Below are 19,168 nucleotides of genomic sequence, written 5' to 3'. Positions count from 1 at the left end.
TCGGTCTTGCCTTATAAATTATATCTGGAAGTACATAAACCTATACATTGTGTACATTAGTCTGGCCTTTGATTTCAGTCATTTTCATTTTTGTGAATATATTCAGTCAGCACTGAGCTAGCACACCTGTAGATATTATCAGGCATTTAGCAAAACCAAACAGAACACCAAGAGGTTTACACTGCTCCATGAAATCCACAGTACTAATCAGCTCAATGAAATACTGATCATATTATTTAAAAACTAAAAATAAATAAATAAATAAATAAATAACCCTCAAACCTATTTTTAAAAAATGTTAATAATACACTGAGCTTATAGAGGTAGTTAAAAAGTATGAGTTCAAATGGCCCATTCCCAGCACTGGTACTGCTCACATGCATAATGTAAAGGGCATGTACTGGTGGAGAGCAAGTGCTTGGGAGATGGTAAATTTTATTTATCATTACAAATATGCTTGCCAGCAATTAATTTTAAATATCAAAGCTACTGACATGTTCACTTTTACCTGCTCAGCCAAATGTGTCACATGAGATGCTAGTTGTAAACCCAGTGCACAGGTCAAGCCAAACAGCTAACACCAGAAGGGACAGTTAATCCTGGAAGCCTTCAAAAGACCTCTGACATACACACACCAGCTGTCTCACAGGTCAGCCCTCATTCCTTGACAGCAGAGAAAGCTTGAGTTTAACCACAATGACAAGACCCCACACATCCAAAACCAGCTTCACATGTTATTAAAATAAAATAAAATTAAATAAAAAAAAATAAAAAATAAAAATATATATATATATATATATATATATTATATATATATATATATATATATATATATATATATATATATAACATAATAACATAAACTAACCTGAACATAGCGTTATAGTGGGACTATACAAAAATGTATATTTTAATATTTTATATTACATCTTTATCCATTTAATCCTATAACATTGCATTTATAGATTTCTGCCTCACAAAAAACAACACATGCATGATTCCATGTAAGGCATCTGTAAAACTCTCCTGTAACCATATGACAGCAACAGCTGACTGCTTCTCCACAGCTGAGAGATCCTTTCATATTTAGAATGCATTGAACAGATCAGCATGCTGTCTGTAGGTCATAAATTCAACTAAGTTAGAGGACACAATCAATACTGTTAAAGTGAACTATCATATTTTACTGTTATATAAATACCTTCTAAAACGTCCTAACCGGACATATCCCAATAATTGCTCAACTAACCAAAAAGATATTACAGCTTCATGACAAGGTTTTTTTTAATCAAAAAATAAAATTAAAAAAATCACAAGTGCGCACACATAGCACTTCTCTTGATACACCTGAGTCTAAACAATGTAAAACAGCAATATAATAAAAGAAAAGTACATGCAGCTAAATAAAGTGAAAGTCATCACAAAAGTGAGACACACGACCAAATAAAGAATGCAGCTTTCGCTGAGTGAACAGATGCATTCCTATAAAAGAGGCAAGCACAATCTTCCTCAAGGACAGACAAATACCCAGACCAAGGTAAGGCCAGGAAGAGTCTCTTTTTTTTTTAGCATTAATAGCATTATTTTATTCTAATAAAAAAAGCCATGCTCCCTAAATTTGAAATATATATTTTCTAATCAACAAAGACAACAAAAACATCAGAAAAAAAAACAATCTTAATAGCTATGTCTCTCTTTTCAGCATTGACCATTAACTGAAGCATTAAGGAAAGGTAAAGAAACCAGTTAATCCTATGAGAAAACAATTTTATTTAGCTGTGATGAAAACGGGCAGAATTTTAATTATGTTCATTTTTTTTAGCTTTTCTGACAAAAAAGTAATTATGGCTGATGGAGAAATGGAATGCTTTGGCTTGGCAGCCATCTACCTCCGTAAACCAGAGAAGGAGAGGATTGAAGCCCAGACAAAACCTTTCGATGCCAAAACTGCAGTGTTTGTGGCTGAACCGGCAGAGATGTACGTCAAGGGTACACTGATAAGCAAAGACGGTAGCAAAGCCACTGTTGAAACTTTGGATGGCAAAGTAAGTGTTGGTCACATATACAAACAACTCCAGTCAATATCAAATCACAGGACTGCTGTTATATTAAACTTATGAATTATGAATTTGATGGACACATCTTTCTCAAAATCAACAGATCCTTACAGTTAAGGAAGATGTCATTTTCCCTATGAATCCTCCCAAGTTTGACAAAATTGAGGACATGGCCATGATGACCCACCTCAACGAAGCCACTGTGCTGTATAACCTCAAAGAGCGTTATGCAGCATGGATGATCTATGTATGTATTATGCATTCAAGTTTATTGAAAAGGATTCCACTGTGTTATATTTTGTGACATTCTACCAATAGATTGCAGAATGATTCACATATATAATAAAAATTATGATTTAGTATAGTTTATATTATATTTATATAGTTTAAATTTTTTTTAATGTTTAATAATGTTTTTGCAGACCTACTCTGGGTTGTTCTGCGTCACAGTGAACCCCTACAAGTGGCTCCCAGTGTATGACGCCGTCGTTGTTACTGGATACAGAGGAAAGAAGAGAGTTGAAGCCCCACCTCACATCTTCTCCATCTCTGATAACGCCTATCAGTTCATGCTCACTGGTACAAAAATGTCCAAGTAGTATTTAGTATAGTATTAGTATTAACATGTCAATTAATATAATTACACAAAGTGTAAATGCTGAATTCTTATAGTCTGCATTAACAGCAAATGTTAAAACAATGAAAATAAAGGAAAGGAAGACGTTAATTTAATAAACATGTTTCTTGATTCTTCCAGACCGTGAGAATCAATCTATCCTTATCACGTGAGTTTCTTAATGTACGGTACAACCGATATATTTAATATTTAATAATAATATAATATTTTTTGAAAAAACAAATGTCATTCAATATGCATACTAGTTCTCAAGAGCACCTAAACGATTTGCCTTTTTTTTACTGACAGTGGAGAAAGTGGTGCAGGAAAGACTGTGAACACAAAACGTGTCATTCAGTACTTTGCAACAATTGCAGTGTCTGGTCAGAAAAAGGCAGAGCCTACTTTTGGCAAAATGCAGGTAAAAAGTAACTATGGTGCAACTTAACAGAATCTGAGTTATGACTCCTCATTTAAAGTGCCTGATATCACTAGGGTTCACTTGAGGATCAAATTATCGCAGCCAACCCCCTGCTGGAGGCTTATGGTAATGCCAAGACTGTCAGAAATGACAACTCCTCTCGTTTTGTAAGTAATTCTTAAGTCATTTTACAGATAATATACAACAGCTGTTAAAATTATCTTGTGGCTTTTTTTATGCATATTTTAAAATTACTCAACAATCTTCAGGGCAAATTCATCAGAATTCATTTTGGATCCTCTGGGAAGCTGGCTTCAGCTGATATTGAAACATGTAAGAAGCATTTTACAAAGCCTGTGACTTTTATTCATCCATTACAAAGCTCATGTTGATGAACCCTGTATTTTTTACTCATAGATCTGCTGGAAAAATCAAGAGTCACCTTCCAGCTGTCTGCTGAGAGAAGCTACCACATTTTTTATCAGCTCATGACTGGACACAAGCCAGAACTGCTTGGTACGAAATTTAAAAGGTCAAAACTGTTGCCAAATATTACACAAATGTATTAACAATTAATGTAAACATTCATTTTTCCACAGAGGCACTGCTCATAACTACCAACCCCTATGATTACCCTGTCATCAGCCAGGGGGAAATTATAGTGAAAAGCATTAACGATGTAGAGGAGTTTGTTGCTACAGATGTAAGCCACATTTTCAAACGGCTGAATTATTACATAAATATTTAAATCATTATCCAAGAACAAAACTGAAACAAAGTTCAGTTAAATTAGAACATCAAATATAACTGTGCTTTTCATCATGCAGACAGCCATTGACATCCTTGGTTTCAGCGCTGATGAGAAAATGAACATCTACAAGTTGACCGGTGCTGTGATGCATCATGGAAACATGAAGTTCAAACAAAAGCAGAGGGAGGAGCAGGCTGAGCCCGATGGCACTGAGGGTACAAATAAAATCATAATATTTACCTAGTCTATCAATATAAAATACCTGTTTTATGTCTTTACAATTCCTGATAAAGACAACCATTTCTTTCCCAATACAGTTGCTGATAAAATCGCCTACCTCATGGGCCTGAACTCAGCTGACATGCTGAAAGCTTTGTGCTACCCCAGAGTCAAAGTCGGAAATGAGTTTGTGACCAAAGGCCAGACTGTACCTCAGGTAATGATCACAAACAATAAAAATCAGAATTAAGACAAAGTAATAAGTGCACAAAAGATCAATTTTGTATTATTCAGGTGAACAATGCCGTCATGGCCCTCTGCAAGTCTGTCTATGAGAAAATGTTCTCGTGGATGGTCATCCGTATCAATGAGATGTTGGACACAAAGCAGCCAAGACAATTCTTCATCGGTGTGCTGGATATCGCTGGGTTTGAGATCTTTGATGTAAATGTCTAACATGCTACATCTGCATTACACAATAATTTGAATAAAAATACAAAGCTTAAGCTTGGAACAATATTTTGTACAGTTCAACAGCTTGGAGCAGCTCTGCATTAACTTCACAAATGAGAAACTGCAACAGTTTTTCAACCACCACATGTTCGTGCTGGAACAAGAGGAGTACAAGAAAGAAGGCATTGATTGGGAGTTCATTGACTTTGGTATGGACTTGGCTGCCTGCATTGAGCTTATTGAGAAGGTAAGAGATTTCAGTGAGGTACATTAAAAACAAATGCTAAGTATGCAATATGTCTTCCTTGTCATCTGAATACTCACCAAAAATAAATGTTGCCGACAGCCAATGGGCATCTTCTCCATCCTTGAAGAGGAGTGCATGTTCCCCAAAGCCACAGACACGTCCTTCAAGAACAAGCTTCACGACCAGCACCTTGGAAAAAGTGCTGCTTTCCAAAAGCCAAAGCCTGCCAAAGGCAAAGCTGAGGCCCACTTCTCCCTGGTGCACTATGCCGGCACTGTGGACTACAACATTGTCGGCTGGTTGGACAAAAACAAGGATCCACTGAACGACTCTGTTGTGCAGCTGTACCAGAAGTCAGCAAACAAACTTCTGGCCTTCCTGTATGCTGGTCATGCTACTGCTGATGGTAAGTTACAGGTTGATTTGTTTTAGCTAAAATAATGTTTGATTATTTAGCGCTAGATTAATTGTGCAGTACAAAAGAAACATATCCAACAGAATGAGACGCAATTTTATTCTATTTAATTCACAGATACTAGCACAGGTGGTAGTGGCAAGAAGAGTGGCAAGAGGAAGGGAGGTTCCTTCCAAACTGTGTCAGCTTTATTCAGAGTATGTACTGTAATATATATATATATATATATATATATATATATATATATATATATATATATATATATATACACACACACACATATATATTTATATATATATATGTGTGTGTGTGTGTATTAAATAATTGGATACTATTTAAAAGGCAATTTATCAGCTATACACAATAACTTCCAAAATTATACAGGAAAACCTTGGCAAACTGATGACCAACCTGAGAAGCACTCACCCTCATTTTGTACGCTGCTTGATTCCAAATGAGTCCAAGACTCCAGGTAAGTAAATTTCAAACGAATATCACCACATTTGCCAACAAGATTCTATCATTAATGTCAATGTACCAACAATCCAACTATAATTAATTCATTGTTATTCAACAATTTGAGGAAAAATATGAAAACAGCAATAAAGAAAACCATTCTATAATTAGGTGTGTAAAAACCTCTAACAGGTGTTGTGCATTCCATGACTGTTTAGGTCTGATGGAGAATCACCTCGTCATCCACCAGTTGAGGTGTAATGGTGTGCTTGAGGGTATCAGAATATGCAGAAAGGGATTCCCCAGCAGAATCCTCTATGGTGACTTTAAGCTGAGGTACATTTAAATTATTTCTATTAAAAACCTATAACATTAAGTCACATTACCCGTAGTGAAACCAAACAATTCACTTCAACCATCAAACATTGAAATGAAAAGAACTAAACGTAATAAATTTCATTGATCTGTAGATACAAAGTCTTGAATGCCAGTGTCATCCCAGAGGGACAGTTCATTGACAACAAGAAGGCTGCAGAGAAACTCTTAGCCTCCATTGATGTGGATCACAGCCAATATAAGTTTGGGCACACCAAGGTAAAAATGCACTTTAATACATACTAGGGATGCCACAATATTCAATATAATATTGAACCATTCGGTACAACCTCCACAGTTCAATACGCGTATGTGAACCGCGTTTTTTTCCGTTTTTTTGTTTCCATGCGTTTTATTATTCTCTGAACCGCCTGTTTGTATTTACCTGTACTGTCTACGCGCTGAGACAGACATGCCTACCCACAGGTAAATATCCAATCAGTGAGCGCTAAAGTTAGGGGCGCTTGACCATGCTTCTGATGCTGGTGTCAGATTTCACAATCTAACCCTGGAGAGCAGTAAAGCGAGACAAATACGAGGAAGCAGCGTCGTGATTCAGGTCTGTGGTGTGGGAACATTTCAGATTTGTTGTGGACTATGACTGATGCCAATGAAACAAAAACACTAAACAAAAAATGACTGTGAGCAAGCATTGTTACATATGAGTTACCTACTCACATAGAAATACTTCCAACATGACCACACATCTGCAGCTCCATCACCCAGAGATATCACTGTGTGGAAGCAGGATGGCAGAGCAGGTAACACAGGCATCCAAAAAGTAACAGTCCCCTATCTGATTCCTTCCAGCTTTCAGACCCAACTGGTTCCGAGAGACACAAAAAATAATTATAATATCATAATTGCTAAAGATTCGCAGCCGTTTTCGGTAATCGGTGATGTGGGCTTTCGGCAACTTATAAAAGTGCTCAAACCACATTACACACTACTGACACGTCCTTTTTTCCCAATCTCTACGAAAAAACGCGAAAAAAAATCTAAACCGAATTGGCTAAAGCACAAAGCCTTGCCTCTTATAACAGATAGTTGGACCTCGTGGGTAACAGAGAGTTATCTCATCCTTACTGTTCATTACATACCGGATTGGGAAAAAAAGAGCGCCGTACTCCAAACCTGTCCCCTGTAAGAAAGTCATACAAGCTCTAATTTTTATATTTCACTATTTTCTGTACACTATGAATGTGTACAAGTTGATTTTTGCATTTAAGTAAAATAAAGAGAATTAAACTAAAACCAGTTTTACTTAAACTACTTACTGTTCCTGTCACCTAAGCAAAGAATAATGGGAAAAAAAACTTTAATTTGCCAAGCCATCCGAAATGAACCGAACCGAAAACCGTGGGTAAAAACTGCATTACGTATTGAACCATGGGTTAACTGTATTGTTGCATCCCTAATACATATAAGTATTTGTATCACAACAATTGTGTAACTGCACTCGTATTACTCTTTTCCTAAAATGTGTCTAACTGAAATACTTTCACTCTTTTAATTCTTCCTGTAGGTGTTCTTTAAAGCCGGTCTGTTGGGTACTCTTGAGGAGATGCGAGATGAAAAACTTGCAAATCTAGTAACCATGACTCAGGCTTTGTGCCGTGGCTACCTCATGAGGAAGGAGTTTGTCAAAATGATGAAAAGAAGGTATATATATATATATATATATATATATATATATATATATATATATATATATATATATATGTATATATGCAAAATTACATATGTCAGTATAACAAATACTACAGCTGAAATATGTCTTTTCAAAAGGGAATCAATCTTTTCTATTCAATACAACATCCGCTCATTCATGAATGTGAAACACTGGCCATGGATGAAGCTGTACTTCAAGATCAAGCCTCTTCTCAAGAGTGCAGAGACTGAGAAGGAAATGGCTGCCATGAAGGAGAACTATGAGAAAATGAAGGAGGATCTGGCAAAGGCACTCGCCAAGAAAAAGGAGCTTGAGGAGAAGATGGTGTCTCTGCTACAGGAGAAAAATGACCTGCAACTCCAAGTAGCAGCTGTAAGTAGCTCAAAAACAGTATGTCTCAAAAGATCTTGCAAATAAAAAAAATACCTTCCATCAAACCATTTGAATTGACAGGAAACCGAGAACCTTTCAGATGCAGAGGAAAGGTGTGAGGGGCTCATCAAGAGCAAGATCCAACTTGAGGCTAAACTCAAAGAGTCAAATGAGAGACTTGAGGATGAGGAGGAAATCAATGCCGAGCTGACTGCCAAGAAGAGGAAACTGGAGGATGAGTGCTCTGAGCTGAAGAAGGACATTGATGACCTGGAGCTCACCTTGGCCAAAGTGGAAAAGGAGAAACGTGCCACTGAAAACAAGGTTGAAATTTGACTAATCTGATTTAAGCATCTGATACTCGTAGCATAATAATTGAAATAAATATCCTATGTATAATAATGGCCTTTCACAGGTCAAGAACCTCACTGAGGAGATGACCTCGCTAGATGAGTGCATTACCAAGCTCACTAAGGAAAAGCAAGCACTACAAGAGGCACACCAGCAGACTCTGGATGATCTCCAGGCAGAGGAAGACAAAGTCAACATGTTGACAAAATCCAAGATCAAACTTGAACAACAAGTGGATGATGTAAAACATTAATAAGCATTCCTACATTTGTTTTAAATATGATAATTTGTTCCATTCTTAAGTGTAAAATTTCCCACATAAATATAGCTTGAAGGTTCACTGGAACAAGAGAAGAAATTCCGCATGGACCTTGAGAGAGCCAAAAGAAAACTTGAAGGAGAAATTAAACTAGCTCAAGAAAATATAATGGATCTGGAGAATGATAAGCAGCAGGCTACGGAGAAGATTAAGAAGTATGTTTTTCACTCATACATCTAATTTCATAATATGACAACAGCTGCCCTTTGAAACATTACAGTGAATGCATTTATCTATGAAAAATCAATTGTCTACAATCCTTTATACAGGAAGGATTTTGAAACAAGCCAACTTCTAAGCAAAATTGAGGATGAGCAGTCTGTGAGTGCTCAACTTCAGAAGAAGATTAAGGAACTGCTGGTAAATCTTCTGTTTGTTATGCAACACATCATGATACTAAGAGGCTTTAAAAAGGACATTAACTATTGGTAACTGTGTTCTTTAGTCACGCATTGAAGAGTTGGAAGAAGAAATTGAGGCTGAGCGTGCAGCTCATGCTAAAGTTGAGAAGCAGAGATCTGATCTCTCCAGGGAACTTGAGGAGATCAGTGAGAGGCTCGAGGAAGCTGGAGGTGCCACTGCTGCTCAGATCGAGATGAACAAGAAGCGTGAGGCCGAGTTCCAGAAACTTCGTCGTGATCTGGAAGAGTCCACTCTGCAGCATGAAGCCACGGCTGCTGCCCTCCGCAAGAAACAAGCTGACAGTGTTGCTGAGCTTGGAGAACAGATCGACAACCTTCAGCGTGTCAAGCAGAAGCTGGAGAAGGAAAAGAGTGAATACAAAATGGAGATAGATGACCTGGCCAGTAACATGGAGGCTGTGGCAAAATCAAAGGTATGACTAGATGACTAACACAGAACATATTTCCTTGTAGATCTCTTTTGTCTAGAACTAAACCAAGTTTTCTGACAGGCTAATCTGGAGAAAATGTGCAGAACCCTTGAGGACCAACTTGGGGAAATCAAAGCAAAATATGAGGAAAATGTTCGGCAGCTTAATGACACATGTTATCAAAAAGCTAGACTTGCAACTGAAGCTGGTGAGTGAGAAAAATGAACTAAAAACTGAAATATTAATGTTATATACTAAACTAACAATCAACAATTTATAGATGAACTTAAACATCAGCTAGAGGAGAAAGATGTGTTGGTTTCTCAACTATCCAGAGGAAAGCACAACTACACTCAGCAGATTGAAGTGCTCCAAAGAAACATTGAAGAGGAAGTGAAGGTAAATGTATTAAATTAAATAATCACTAATTAATGTTTATAAATCTGAAATCATTGACAAGTCAAAAATTTTAAATTCATGTAATGAATGGCCAGTGCACTGAATGGCACTGAAGCTGTAGCCTTTAATCTTTGATAAACAATGTTAGAATTAAACATGAAATTTTGCAGTTATGCAAACAACAGAAATTATGCAGTTATGAGTAATTAATGCACAAATATATGGTGTATTATTAGTTAATTATAGTTCATTCTAGTATTCAGATTTGGTAAATGGAGTCCTTTACATGTAGAAGAGTTTATAGGATTTTAAAGGACTTTCTTGGATCTTAATAAACCTTCACTCAAAAACGACCTTAGGCAAAGAATGCCCTGGCTCATGCTGTTCAATCAGCTCGTCATGACTGCGATCTGCTCAGAGAACAGTTTGAGGAAGAGCAGGAGGCCAAGGCTGAGCTTCAGCATGCGATGTCTAAGGCCAATAGCGAGGTGGCTCAGTGGAAAACAAAATATGAGACTGATGCCATCCAACGTACTGAGGAGCTCGAGGAGGCCAAGTAAGAAAAGACAACATAAGACAAGCTTGCACTGAAAAAAACAACAGTAAAGCATTTTTCTAAAAAGTGTCAATAAAACTTTTTTATGCGCCAAGGAAAAAGCTCGCTCAGCGACTCCAAGAGGCAGAGGAAACCATTGAAGCTGTGAACTCCAAATGTGCTTCTCTGGAGAAGACCAAGCAAAGGCTGCAAGGTGAGGTGGAGGACCTCATGATTGATGTGGAGAGAACCAATGCCTTTGCAGCCAACCTTGACAAAAAGCAGAGAAACTTTGACAAGGTAACGTTGCCTTGAGTTGACAAACGAGTAAGAAGGCATTTCAGGCAAAACCTTCCTTCAACACATTAGTTTACTGCATAAGGGCTTGTTGTAAACCACTAAACAAAATGACTAACATGAACTATGTCAACTTCAGATCCTGACAGAATGGAAGCAAAAGTATGAAGAAGGCCAGGCTGAACTAGAGGGAAGTCAGAAAGAGGCTCGCTCTCTTAGCACCGAACTCTTTAAAATAAAGAATTCATTTGAGGAATCCCTTGATCATTTGGAGACATTAAAAAGAGAGAACAAGAATCTACAACGTATGTAAAAGAAACATATATAGACACTGATGATGCAATGATATCAAGCATTAAATAATAATTTCCGTTTCCACAGAGGAGATCTCTGACCTGACTGAGCAGCTTGGGGAAAATGGAAAGACCATCTATGAGCTAGAGAAAGCAAAAAAGTCGGTGGAGTCAGAGAAATCAGAAATCCAGATCGCCCTTGAGGAGGCCGAGGTATTTTGGCATTGCATTACACTAATACTTTAATAATAATATTTACTAATACTACTATGTTGTATAATTTACTAACAATTTGACAAAATGGAAATGGGTCTCAAGTAAATTATTCAACTTTCAACAAATTTCGTTAGGGCACTCTTGAGCATGAGGAATCCAAGATCCTTCGTGTTCAGCTCGAGCTCAACCAGGTTAAAAGCGAGACTGACAGAAAACTTGCTGAGAAGGATGAGGAAATGGAACAGATCAAGAGAAACAGTCAGAGGGTCATTGAGTCCATGCAGACCACTCTGGACTCTGAGATCAGGAGCAGGAATGATGCTCTCAGAATCAAGAAGAAAATGGAGGGAGATCTGAACGAGCTGGAGATTCAGTTGAGCCATGCAAACCACCAGGCTGCTGAGACCCAGAAACAGCTCAGGATTGTTCATGGACAACTTAAAGTAGGTTTTAAATGAAAGCTTTGTCACTAAGTTTTAAAACTGGTTTCCAGCCGAAATGTTACGCCAATTTTTGCACAACACTGGACAGTCAGTGAACAAAACCATTAACAGTTGATTTAAGGATATGTGGTCAGCATACACAATTTGGGACCAAACTGGCACAATACAAACATAATTAGAAGTGAAAGACAGTTAAAATTACTCACCTTGTTTCAAAGGAGAATAAGAATGTTGATAAAATATATATTTTACAAAGCTGATAAAATAGGTTGTAATCCATTTCAACCTTCCCCTACACTGCTGATCCTACTAGCAGAACATTTACCAAATTAAAGTTTTCCTGATATACACTATGAATTTAAGAGCACATAATCCCCCAGTGGTAAAAGAACCCAAGGTGGTTCATCAGAAAAAAAGTCTTTGTCATTAACAGTAAGTTAATAAGATTATCTTGTCATTTGCTAATGTCAGCAGTGCTGAGATAAATTCCCCAGCTGTTTGGAGTTATAGCTAACTAATAATGAGGAGGAGGCATGGATGGGAGGATGTGCTGTAATTCTGCATGTTGAAAATGTAGCGAATGTAGTCTGAAGTGTACTAGGGTAGACAATTATCAGTAGAGAAGGAAATCAATCTTCATAATGGAGCATACTCAATAACATTAATGCAGTCTGTTTCTATTCACATCTCAGATCAGCAGCCATTATACAGTGTGATACCACATGGATACTGAACTTACCTGTATACACTATTAACAAACCCCTGAACGTACTAACGTACAATACTAAAAATCTCCAATAATTCAGGATTACCAACTGCACCTTGACGAGGCTGTCAGAGGACAGGAAGACATGAAGGAGCAGGTGGCCATGGTAGAGCGCAGGAATAATCTGATGCTGGCAGAAATCGAGGAACTGAGAGTTGCACTGGAGCAAACAGAGAGAGGCCGCAAAGTGGCTGAACAGGAGCTGGTTGATGCCAGTGAGCGTGTAACACTGCTGCACTCTCAGGTTAGTGTATAACATACATGTAGAAAACATGCAGAAATTCTGACCACAGTCAGCTAATAATTTTAATATTATTTTATTTTTCAAAAGAATACAAACCTAATTAATACTAAGAAGAAGCTTGAGGCTGACCTGATCCAAATACAGGGTGAGGTGGATGAGTCCATCCAGGAGGCAAGAAATGCTGAAGAGAAGGCCAAGAAGGCCATCACAGATGTGAGTGTTCAACTCCATAGTTTTTGTGTTGTTGTATTTTACAATTAGTTGAAAAAATATAATAAAATGATGCATACAATAGGCTGCCATGATGGCAGAGGAGTTGAAAAAGGAGCAAGACACCAGTGCTCATCTGGAGAGAATGAAGAAGAACCTTGAGACTACAATCAAGGATCTCCAGCATCGTCTGGATGAGGCAGAGAACCTCGTCATTAAGGGTGGAAAAAAGCAGCTCCAGAAACTGGAGGCTAGGGTATGATGTGTGTATTTTATTGTGAATGTAGATGACCATTTATTTTGTTTACGTTGAAAAATGACTTACTGTTGTAGATACATGAGCTGGAGGGTGAGGTCGATGTTGAGCAGAGACGTGGCGCTGAAGCCATCAAAGGTCTCCGAAAATATGAGAGGAGAATGAAGGAGCTCACCTACCAGGTACAATGGCAACTGTTTTGTTTTATTAGTATATTACTAGTATTATTAATAAGTACTTTTTAAATAAATATAGTAATAAGTACTCACCTCTGTATGCAGACTGAAGAAGACAAGAAAAATGTTAACAGACTGCAGGATCTGATCGACAAACTTCAGCTGAAGGTGAAGGCCTACAAGAAGCAGGCTGAGGAGGCTGTAAGTAGAGTCGACTGAATGTTAGCTTAGTGGCATTATGTTGACTTATATTAATGTTTAAATGGAGGTGTTTGTCGTTTTTGTTTTTTTTTTAATGTAAGGCTTAGTTTATTAACATTTTCCGTACCTCACTTTGGTGGTAAAACCAACTTTTATCGAGCTAACAAATACGTACCTCAAAGTCATCTTCATCTGCCTTGACAGGATTCGTCGCTAGCTAACAAAGTAGGCAGCCGAAGCAAACTAATCCAAATTACTACATCCTGCCAGCTATATTTACTAAATTACTTGGCATCCGAATATCGTTATTATTATTTATCGCCAAACAAGGTTCCGTTAGTTGGATAAGCTAACTGGCTAATCGTGTCGAAAAATCCTGTCAGATTTCAGTCGTGCGTCCGTTAGACACTTGAGTAAAAATGAGTCTCAAGCGCAGTTGCGCGTGAAGAGAACTTTCTCGAAGAAAAATACATTAAGACGAATGACTAAAAACGAGTCTCGAGCGCAGTTGCGCGTGAAGAGAACTTTCTCGAAAAGAAAAGTACATTTTCGACAGTGATGTTATATTAAACACACATAAGCTATACTAAATAAAGCTATAACCTCTTGGTGGTTAAAAAAAAAAAACTTTTACCGAGCTAACAAATACGTACCTCAAAATCGCTTAATCTGCCCTGACAGGATTAGCTAACAGAGTAGCCGACTGTCACGGAGCAAACTAATCAAAACTACTACATCCTGTCAGCTATATTTACTAAATTACTTGCCGTCCGAGTTTTTAATTCTCGTAATTATTATTTTTTTATCGCCAAATAAGGTTCAGTTCGTTAAATAAGCTAATTTACTAATCGTGTCGAAAAATCCTGTCAGATTTCAGTCGTGCGTCCGGTACACACATGACTAAAAATGAGTCTCGAGCGCAGTTGCGCGTGAAGAGAACTTTCTCGAAGAAAAATACATTTTCAACCGCGCTGTTATAATAAAAACACATAAGCTCTACTAAATAAACACCATTTAAATCCCAAGGTGATTTCACAACACCAAGCACAGACTTCAACGAGTTCTGAGGACGGTCATTGCTTGTTCCATCAGAAAGAAACCCTAAAGATGTAGATGATTTCTTAAAACATTTCAGAAAAGTCTTCCAAAAAGGATCCAATTCACTATCTAGCTATAACTGTTAAAAAAAAAAACCCATGTACAGGTAGTTTACAGTGTGTCTGTAATATATATATATATATATATATATATATATATTTAATATATATAATATATATAATGTATATATTTTCACAGTGTGTGTATATATATATATATATATATATATACATATACAGTGTGAAAAACAAGGCGATGGTTGATGTTCACCTAGCTTTAGTGTCATCTTGTTGCTACCATGTTATCATATAGCCAGTTTAGCTCTTCCACATTTATCCTCATACGCATGTATTCCAAAGGAGGAGCAGGCCAACACTCACCTGTCCAAGTTCAGGAGAGTGCAGCACGAGCTGGAGGAGGCTCAGGAACGTGCAGACATCGCTGAGACCCAGGTCAACAAGCTGAGGGCCAAGAGCAGAGACATTGGAAAGGTGTGCTGGGAAGATGCTTGCTGATAGAAAATAGATGTTGTACCTTCAATTATCGTGTAGAATTAAAAAAAAAAAAAAATTGTACCGATGAAAAAAGTTCATCAGTGGTCCTTAAGGTTCTATTATTTACTCTAGATTATTTATTAGTTCATTACTTTCACACAGATATAAAAATGTATTACCACACAACTCACAAGGTCATTTAGTTGATGCACCTGACCCAGGTGTTTCTATACGTTAAAGCAGTATTAATTGTCAAACCTCCAATAAGTGGCATCTCATCCTTTTGGGGATGTGGTAGTTTAGTGGTTAAGGTCTTGGCCTACTGATAGGAAGGTTGTGAGTTCAAATCCCAGGTCCACCAAGCTGCCACTGTTGGGCCCCTGAGCAAGGCCCTTAACTCTCAATTGCTCAATTGTATGAAACATGAAATAAAATATAAAGTCGCTCTGGATAAGAGCTTCTACCCAACGTCAGAAATGTAAATATAATTATGTGATGCAAATGAAGCTCTTAAGGATCTATCTGATGGTACTGTAGATGGTTGTTACCTGTGTTCAGATTTATACACGGCACAATTGAGTATAAAAATGAAGTAGAGTATCACACTCCACCATAAAGAAAAAAATAGCAAGTTTCACTTTTAGTGAAAATTAAAACTAGCCGATTTAACACTAACAAAACAGAGAGGTAAAGAAATGTAAAAATGATGTTGAGAAAGTGATAGCTGATAGAGCTGCATTTTTCCATGTTCTTTTAACTAAAATGAGAATAACAATGTCCTTTTTTTCATTTCAGGGCAAGGATCCTGAGTAAAGAAGTAAAAAATATGGAACTGGTCAATGCATAAAGTATGTTAACATTTTTGTAATGCTATTATAATAAAGACCTGCAATTCCATTTCCAGTGTAGTGTTAATTGTAAAGTGTTAATTGTTTTTTATTTCTATCCAGGAAATAAACGATAAACAATAAACAACAAACACATCTTCCAGAAAGTTTGACGTGAAAAATATGAATGTCTTTATCACCAATTCTCTTATAAACATTTTCTTTTTGCAGTTTTTAAGAGGTGAATGACATAATATGTTACAAAGTTAGTGCTTCAAGACATATTTGTGCTATCTGTACAAAACAAACAATACGGAAGACTTGAAGAAACAAAATCCCCCTCACAGCAGCAAAAATTAGGAGATAAAAAAAGAGGGAGACAGACACCTATTCACATAAATAAACCCATTGCCATTCTAGAAGCTTTTTCATAATAATGACAGCGTACATACGTTCATAAGTGGCAAATAAATGACAGTTATTTAAAATAGCCTTTTTAATAAAATTCACACATCAAGCAAAATCGAACCACACAAAGTGATATCATGCTGTCATTCTCACGTCCTCGGTTTTTCTCCATTTACACTTTTAAATTAGCTAAAGATATTAATTCAAACATTGTGAATATTAAAACATCTCAACACAAAATTCAGTTGAAAATCTACACAAACCATCAAACTTTATCAAAGATCTGGATTTAAGGAACACCGAATACGCATCGTCCCTTCAAGCTCAGATCTTCTTCAACTAGTGCTGAGACAGAACGTTACTGTTTCATCATATTAATATCAAATATATCTCCTTCTGCCTGAACTATCAACAGTATATCAACTCATAAATAGAACATTTAAATAAAACACTGCTAATGACTAATTGGCCTGTTGGAAAAAAAAAAAAAAAACTTCAACTAAATACATACACCCATGCAGTATCTCGTCACACATTTCAAAAAAGCTCTTAAAAAGGACGCAAAATCTTTATTTTTTTTTCCCCCCAAACGTACATGATAACATCAGAATCTTGGGCAGTTTCCAAGCTGCAATTGTCGCCCTGTGGAGAGGTTCTGTGCTCTGAAATGGCTCCCTCTCTGACATCGAATGCACTAAACAGGGTGTTGAGTGGCTATTAAAGCTTAGCCTTAGGCCCTACAGTGCACTGCATAATGAAATGGAAACCACTTTAGTATTAGCCCTGGAATCGGTCGCACGGGCACTATCCCGTCATGCACAGAGAAAACAATACATTAGTCTAATCAAAAGAAAAGAAAAAGACCACTGTATAAGATAAACATAGTACTGAAGCTTTATATTTACACGAATACAATGAGCAAATCGCTTTCCTACAGAGACACAGAGAGAGAAGCAGGAGGCAGTAACCCAGAGCTTGTAATAGGGAGCATGGAGATATAAAACTTAAAAACATAAAAAATGGTTTTTAACGCCCAGTCATTGACTTCCCCTTGTCATCTGCCATCTTAAGGCATCTCACCTCATTAGCCCAAGTGAATTTTATAAATGTGTGTTAGATAAGGAAGTCAGGGAGCCACTGCTGAAGACATCAGTGTAGTATTAATGTTCCAGGTGACATCAACAGCACCAGTTATTAATTTATGTCCTAGCAAAAACATTTTTATAGTCTACACTCGGATACTGGTTTCAAGACACCCTCATCAACATCAACCCTTCGACTAGTTCATTAGTTCAAGTGAAAGGAATTGGATGATTCTGATAAATGTTCCTGGGTTATAATTTGAATGGCCAAATGCAAACTGGTTGTATCAGTACTAACATATTTCACATACCTCACTTATTTGGTTTAACATCGAACAGCTTTGAGCACCGTGCAACATTAACGTTATATCAACTGCCGTGGTTCTGATGTTACACAGCTAGCCACGTGGTTAAAATGGACTAAAATATTAAGATGAACAGTATGTCCAATGGAAGAAATGAAAAAAAAGGTTAGTGATTATGCAATCATGGCTAATCAGTCCTTTGCATGGCAAAATATATCAATGGGAAGAGTGATAAATTACTCAATATTCTACTTTTTTTTAATAATAAAACATGACACAAGTTCCAGCCCATTTTGGACAGCCAAGTCCAAGTACTTTTGAGGGAACGTCCTCAACAGGACTGAAATTAAGGTTTTTTTTCCAAATGTTTTTCACTCACAACCTTTTTGTTCAGGACTGCCTAAAACTTAAATTCTGTACCTTGTGTCTGTCCAATAGGAGGACCAAGTTCACCAAGGGACCTTTCGGTAGCAAACCAGGCAGTCATTTTGATTTGTGCAGACTATGTGCCTTTTAAACATTCTTGACATATCTTTTTTATATGTCATTTTACCTCCAGGCAGGAAATACAGACCTAAAAAGGGACAAATGTAAACTCCACAACCACAAAGCTCTGGTATGATAGCAGCGCTAGGAAAGATTGAGACTTTAGCAAAATAAATAAATAAATAAACAAACAAACAAATAAATAAATAAATAAAGTATAAGCATGATTGTAAAGACTGGTCACGATCCAACAGCCATGTTGTCATATATATATATATATATATATATATATATATATATATATATATATATATACATACACACACACACACGTGTGTGTGTGTGTATATAGAGTGCTGGATTCGGCAAGCACACTCATTTGCATTTACAGCAATCTGTTTTGCAAAATTATTATTATTTTTTTATAAACTCTCATTAAATACAAGACCCAGAATAGTCTGTAGAAGATATGCACAACGACAGGTTACTAAGACACACAGCATCTCAATCAACCCATCTGGATGTGTTGAGAATATCAAAGCACTTCAGAATAGGGCAAAAGGACCGAGGGAATTCTGGGAAGACAATAGAAGCAGAAAGAAGCACTGAAGAGGAGAAGAAGAGCGAAGAAGCCGCAGGGATTATGGAAGTTTGACAAGGTTAGACGGGAGCAGGATGAACAGAGAGGCTTAAGATCGTACGGTGAGGTAAAGTATCATTAACTGGACCCAGAGAAGGATCCAGATTGGACAGCGCAATGAGTGAGCCCGCCCACACTCCGACGTGTTCTCCTGAGGAACAAAAAGAGAGGTGCAAATATAGGCATGAAGTTTTTAACTGATAAAAACATTAATTGAAAAAAATTAATTAATTTAA

General features: G+C 37.1%; 2 protein-coding genes and 1 long non-coding RNA gene across 7 annotated transcripts in view; 1 reads left to right on the top strand and 2 right to left on the bottom strand.

The window, feature by feature from the left end:
* The window catches only part of LOC131342583 (uncharacterized), a 125,205-nt gene extending 109,242 nt beyond the window's left edge, over window positions 1-15,963 (bottom strand). Inside the window, exons 1-3 of one of the 2 annotated variants that reach the window (XR_009203050.1) lie at window positions 15,071-15,963; window positions 13,485-13,590; window positions 13,285-13,390 (exon numbers count right to left, since the gene is read on the bottom strand). This is a non-coding gene — a long non-coding RNA (uncharacterized LOC131342583). The remainder of the gene's footprint in view (window positions 1-13,284; window positions 13,391-13,484; window positions 13,591-15,070) is intronic. The other variant, XR_009203052.1, reaches the window with a different exon arrangement.
* Window positions 1,845-16,081, top strand: LOC131342574 (myosin heavy chain, fast skeletal muscle-like). Its single transcript, XM_058373641.1, has 39 exons — window positions 1,845-2,045; window positions 2,161-2,304; window positions 2,480-2,636; window positions 2,815-2,842; window positions 2,983-3,094; window positions 3,169-3,261; window positions 3,364-3,427; window positions 3,512-3,610; window positions 3,694-3,797; window positions 3,922-4,060; window positions 4,163-4,281; window positions 4,359-4,508; window positions 4,594-4,764; window positions 4,864-5,170; window positions 5,297-5,376; window positions 5,564-5,651; window positions 5,854-5,971; window positions 6,106-6,229; window positions 7,536-7,672; window positions 7,799-8,054; window positions 8,136-8,378; window positions 8,470-8,646; window positions 8,734-8,879; window positions 8,994-9,084; window positions 9,170-9,559; window positions 9,638-9,764; window positions 9,837-9,955; window positions 10,315-10,511; window positions 10,607-10,790; window positions 10,927-11,092; window positions 11,169-11,293; window positions 11,431-11,739; window positions 12,546-12,749; window positions 12,837-12,962; window positions 13,045-13,215; window positions 13,293-13,397; window positions 13,497-13,592; window positions 15,050-15,181; window positions 15,980-16,081. Exons 1-39 carry the CDS (start codon window positions 1,845-1,847, stop codon window positions 15,995-15,997), a joined length of 5,817 nt encoding a protein of 1,938 aa, XP_058229624.1. The 3' UTR covers window positions 15,998-16,081.
* A 9-nt stretch (window positions 16,082-16,090) lies between these two features.
* Window positions 16,091-19,168, bottom strand: part of cacna2d2b (calcium channel, voltage-dependent, alpha 2/delta subunit 2b) — a 42,619-nt gene continuing 39,541 nt past the window's right edge. For all 4 annotated transcript variants that reach the window (XM_058373644.1, XM_058373643.1, XM_058373645.1 and 1 more), the window contains one exon: window positions 16,091-19,083. In XM_058373644.1, the coding sequence (XP_058229627.1) occupies window positions 18,982-19,083 (102 nt within the window). In that variant the 3' untranslated portion in view covers window positions 16,091-18,981. The remainder of the gene's footprint in view (window positions 19,084-19,168) is intronic.

This window comes from Hemibagrus wyckioides, linkage group LG21 (assembly GCF_019097595.1).
Source record: "Hemibagrus wyckioides isolate EC202008001 linkage group LG21, SWU_Hwy_1.0, whole genome shotgun sequence".
In the NCBI taxonomy this organism is placed as follows: domain Eukaryota; kingdom Metazoa; phylum Chordata; class Actinopteri; order Siluriformes; family Bagridae; genus Hemibagrus; species Hemibagrus wyckioides.
This window is presented reverse-complemented; position numbering and strand designations above follow the sequence as displayed.

Excerpts from the sequence above, each read along its gene's own strand:
- LOC131342574 (XM_058373641.1), top strand. The coding sequence starts at position 1,845 with ATGGCTGATGGAGAAATGGAATGCTTTGGCTTGGCAGCCATCTACCTC. Across the intron at positions 11,294-11,430 it reads TCGCCCTTGAGGAGGCCGAG|GGCACTCTTGAGCATGAGGA; the intron begins GTATTTTGGCAT and ends AAATTTCGTTAG. Across the intron at positions 13,398-13,496 it reads TGAAGGAGCTCACCTACCAG|ACTGAAGAAGACAAGAAAAA; the intron begins GTACAATGGCAA and ends CTCTGTATGCAG.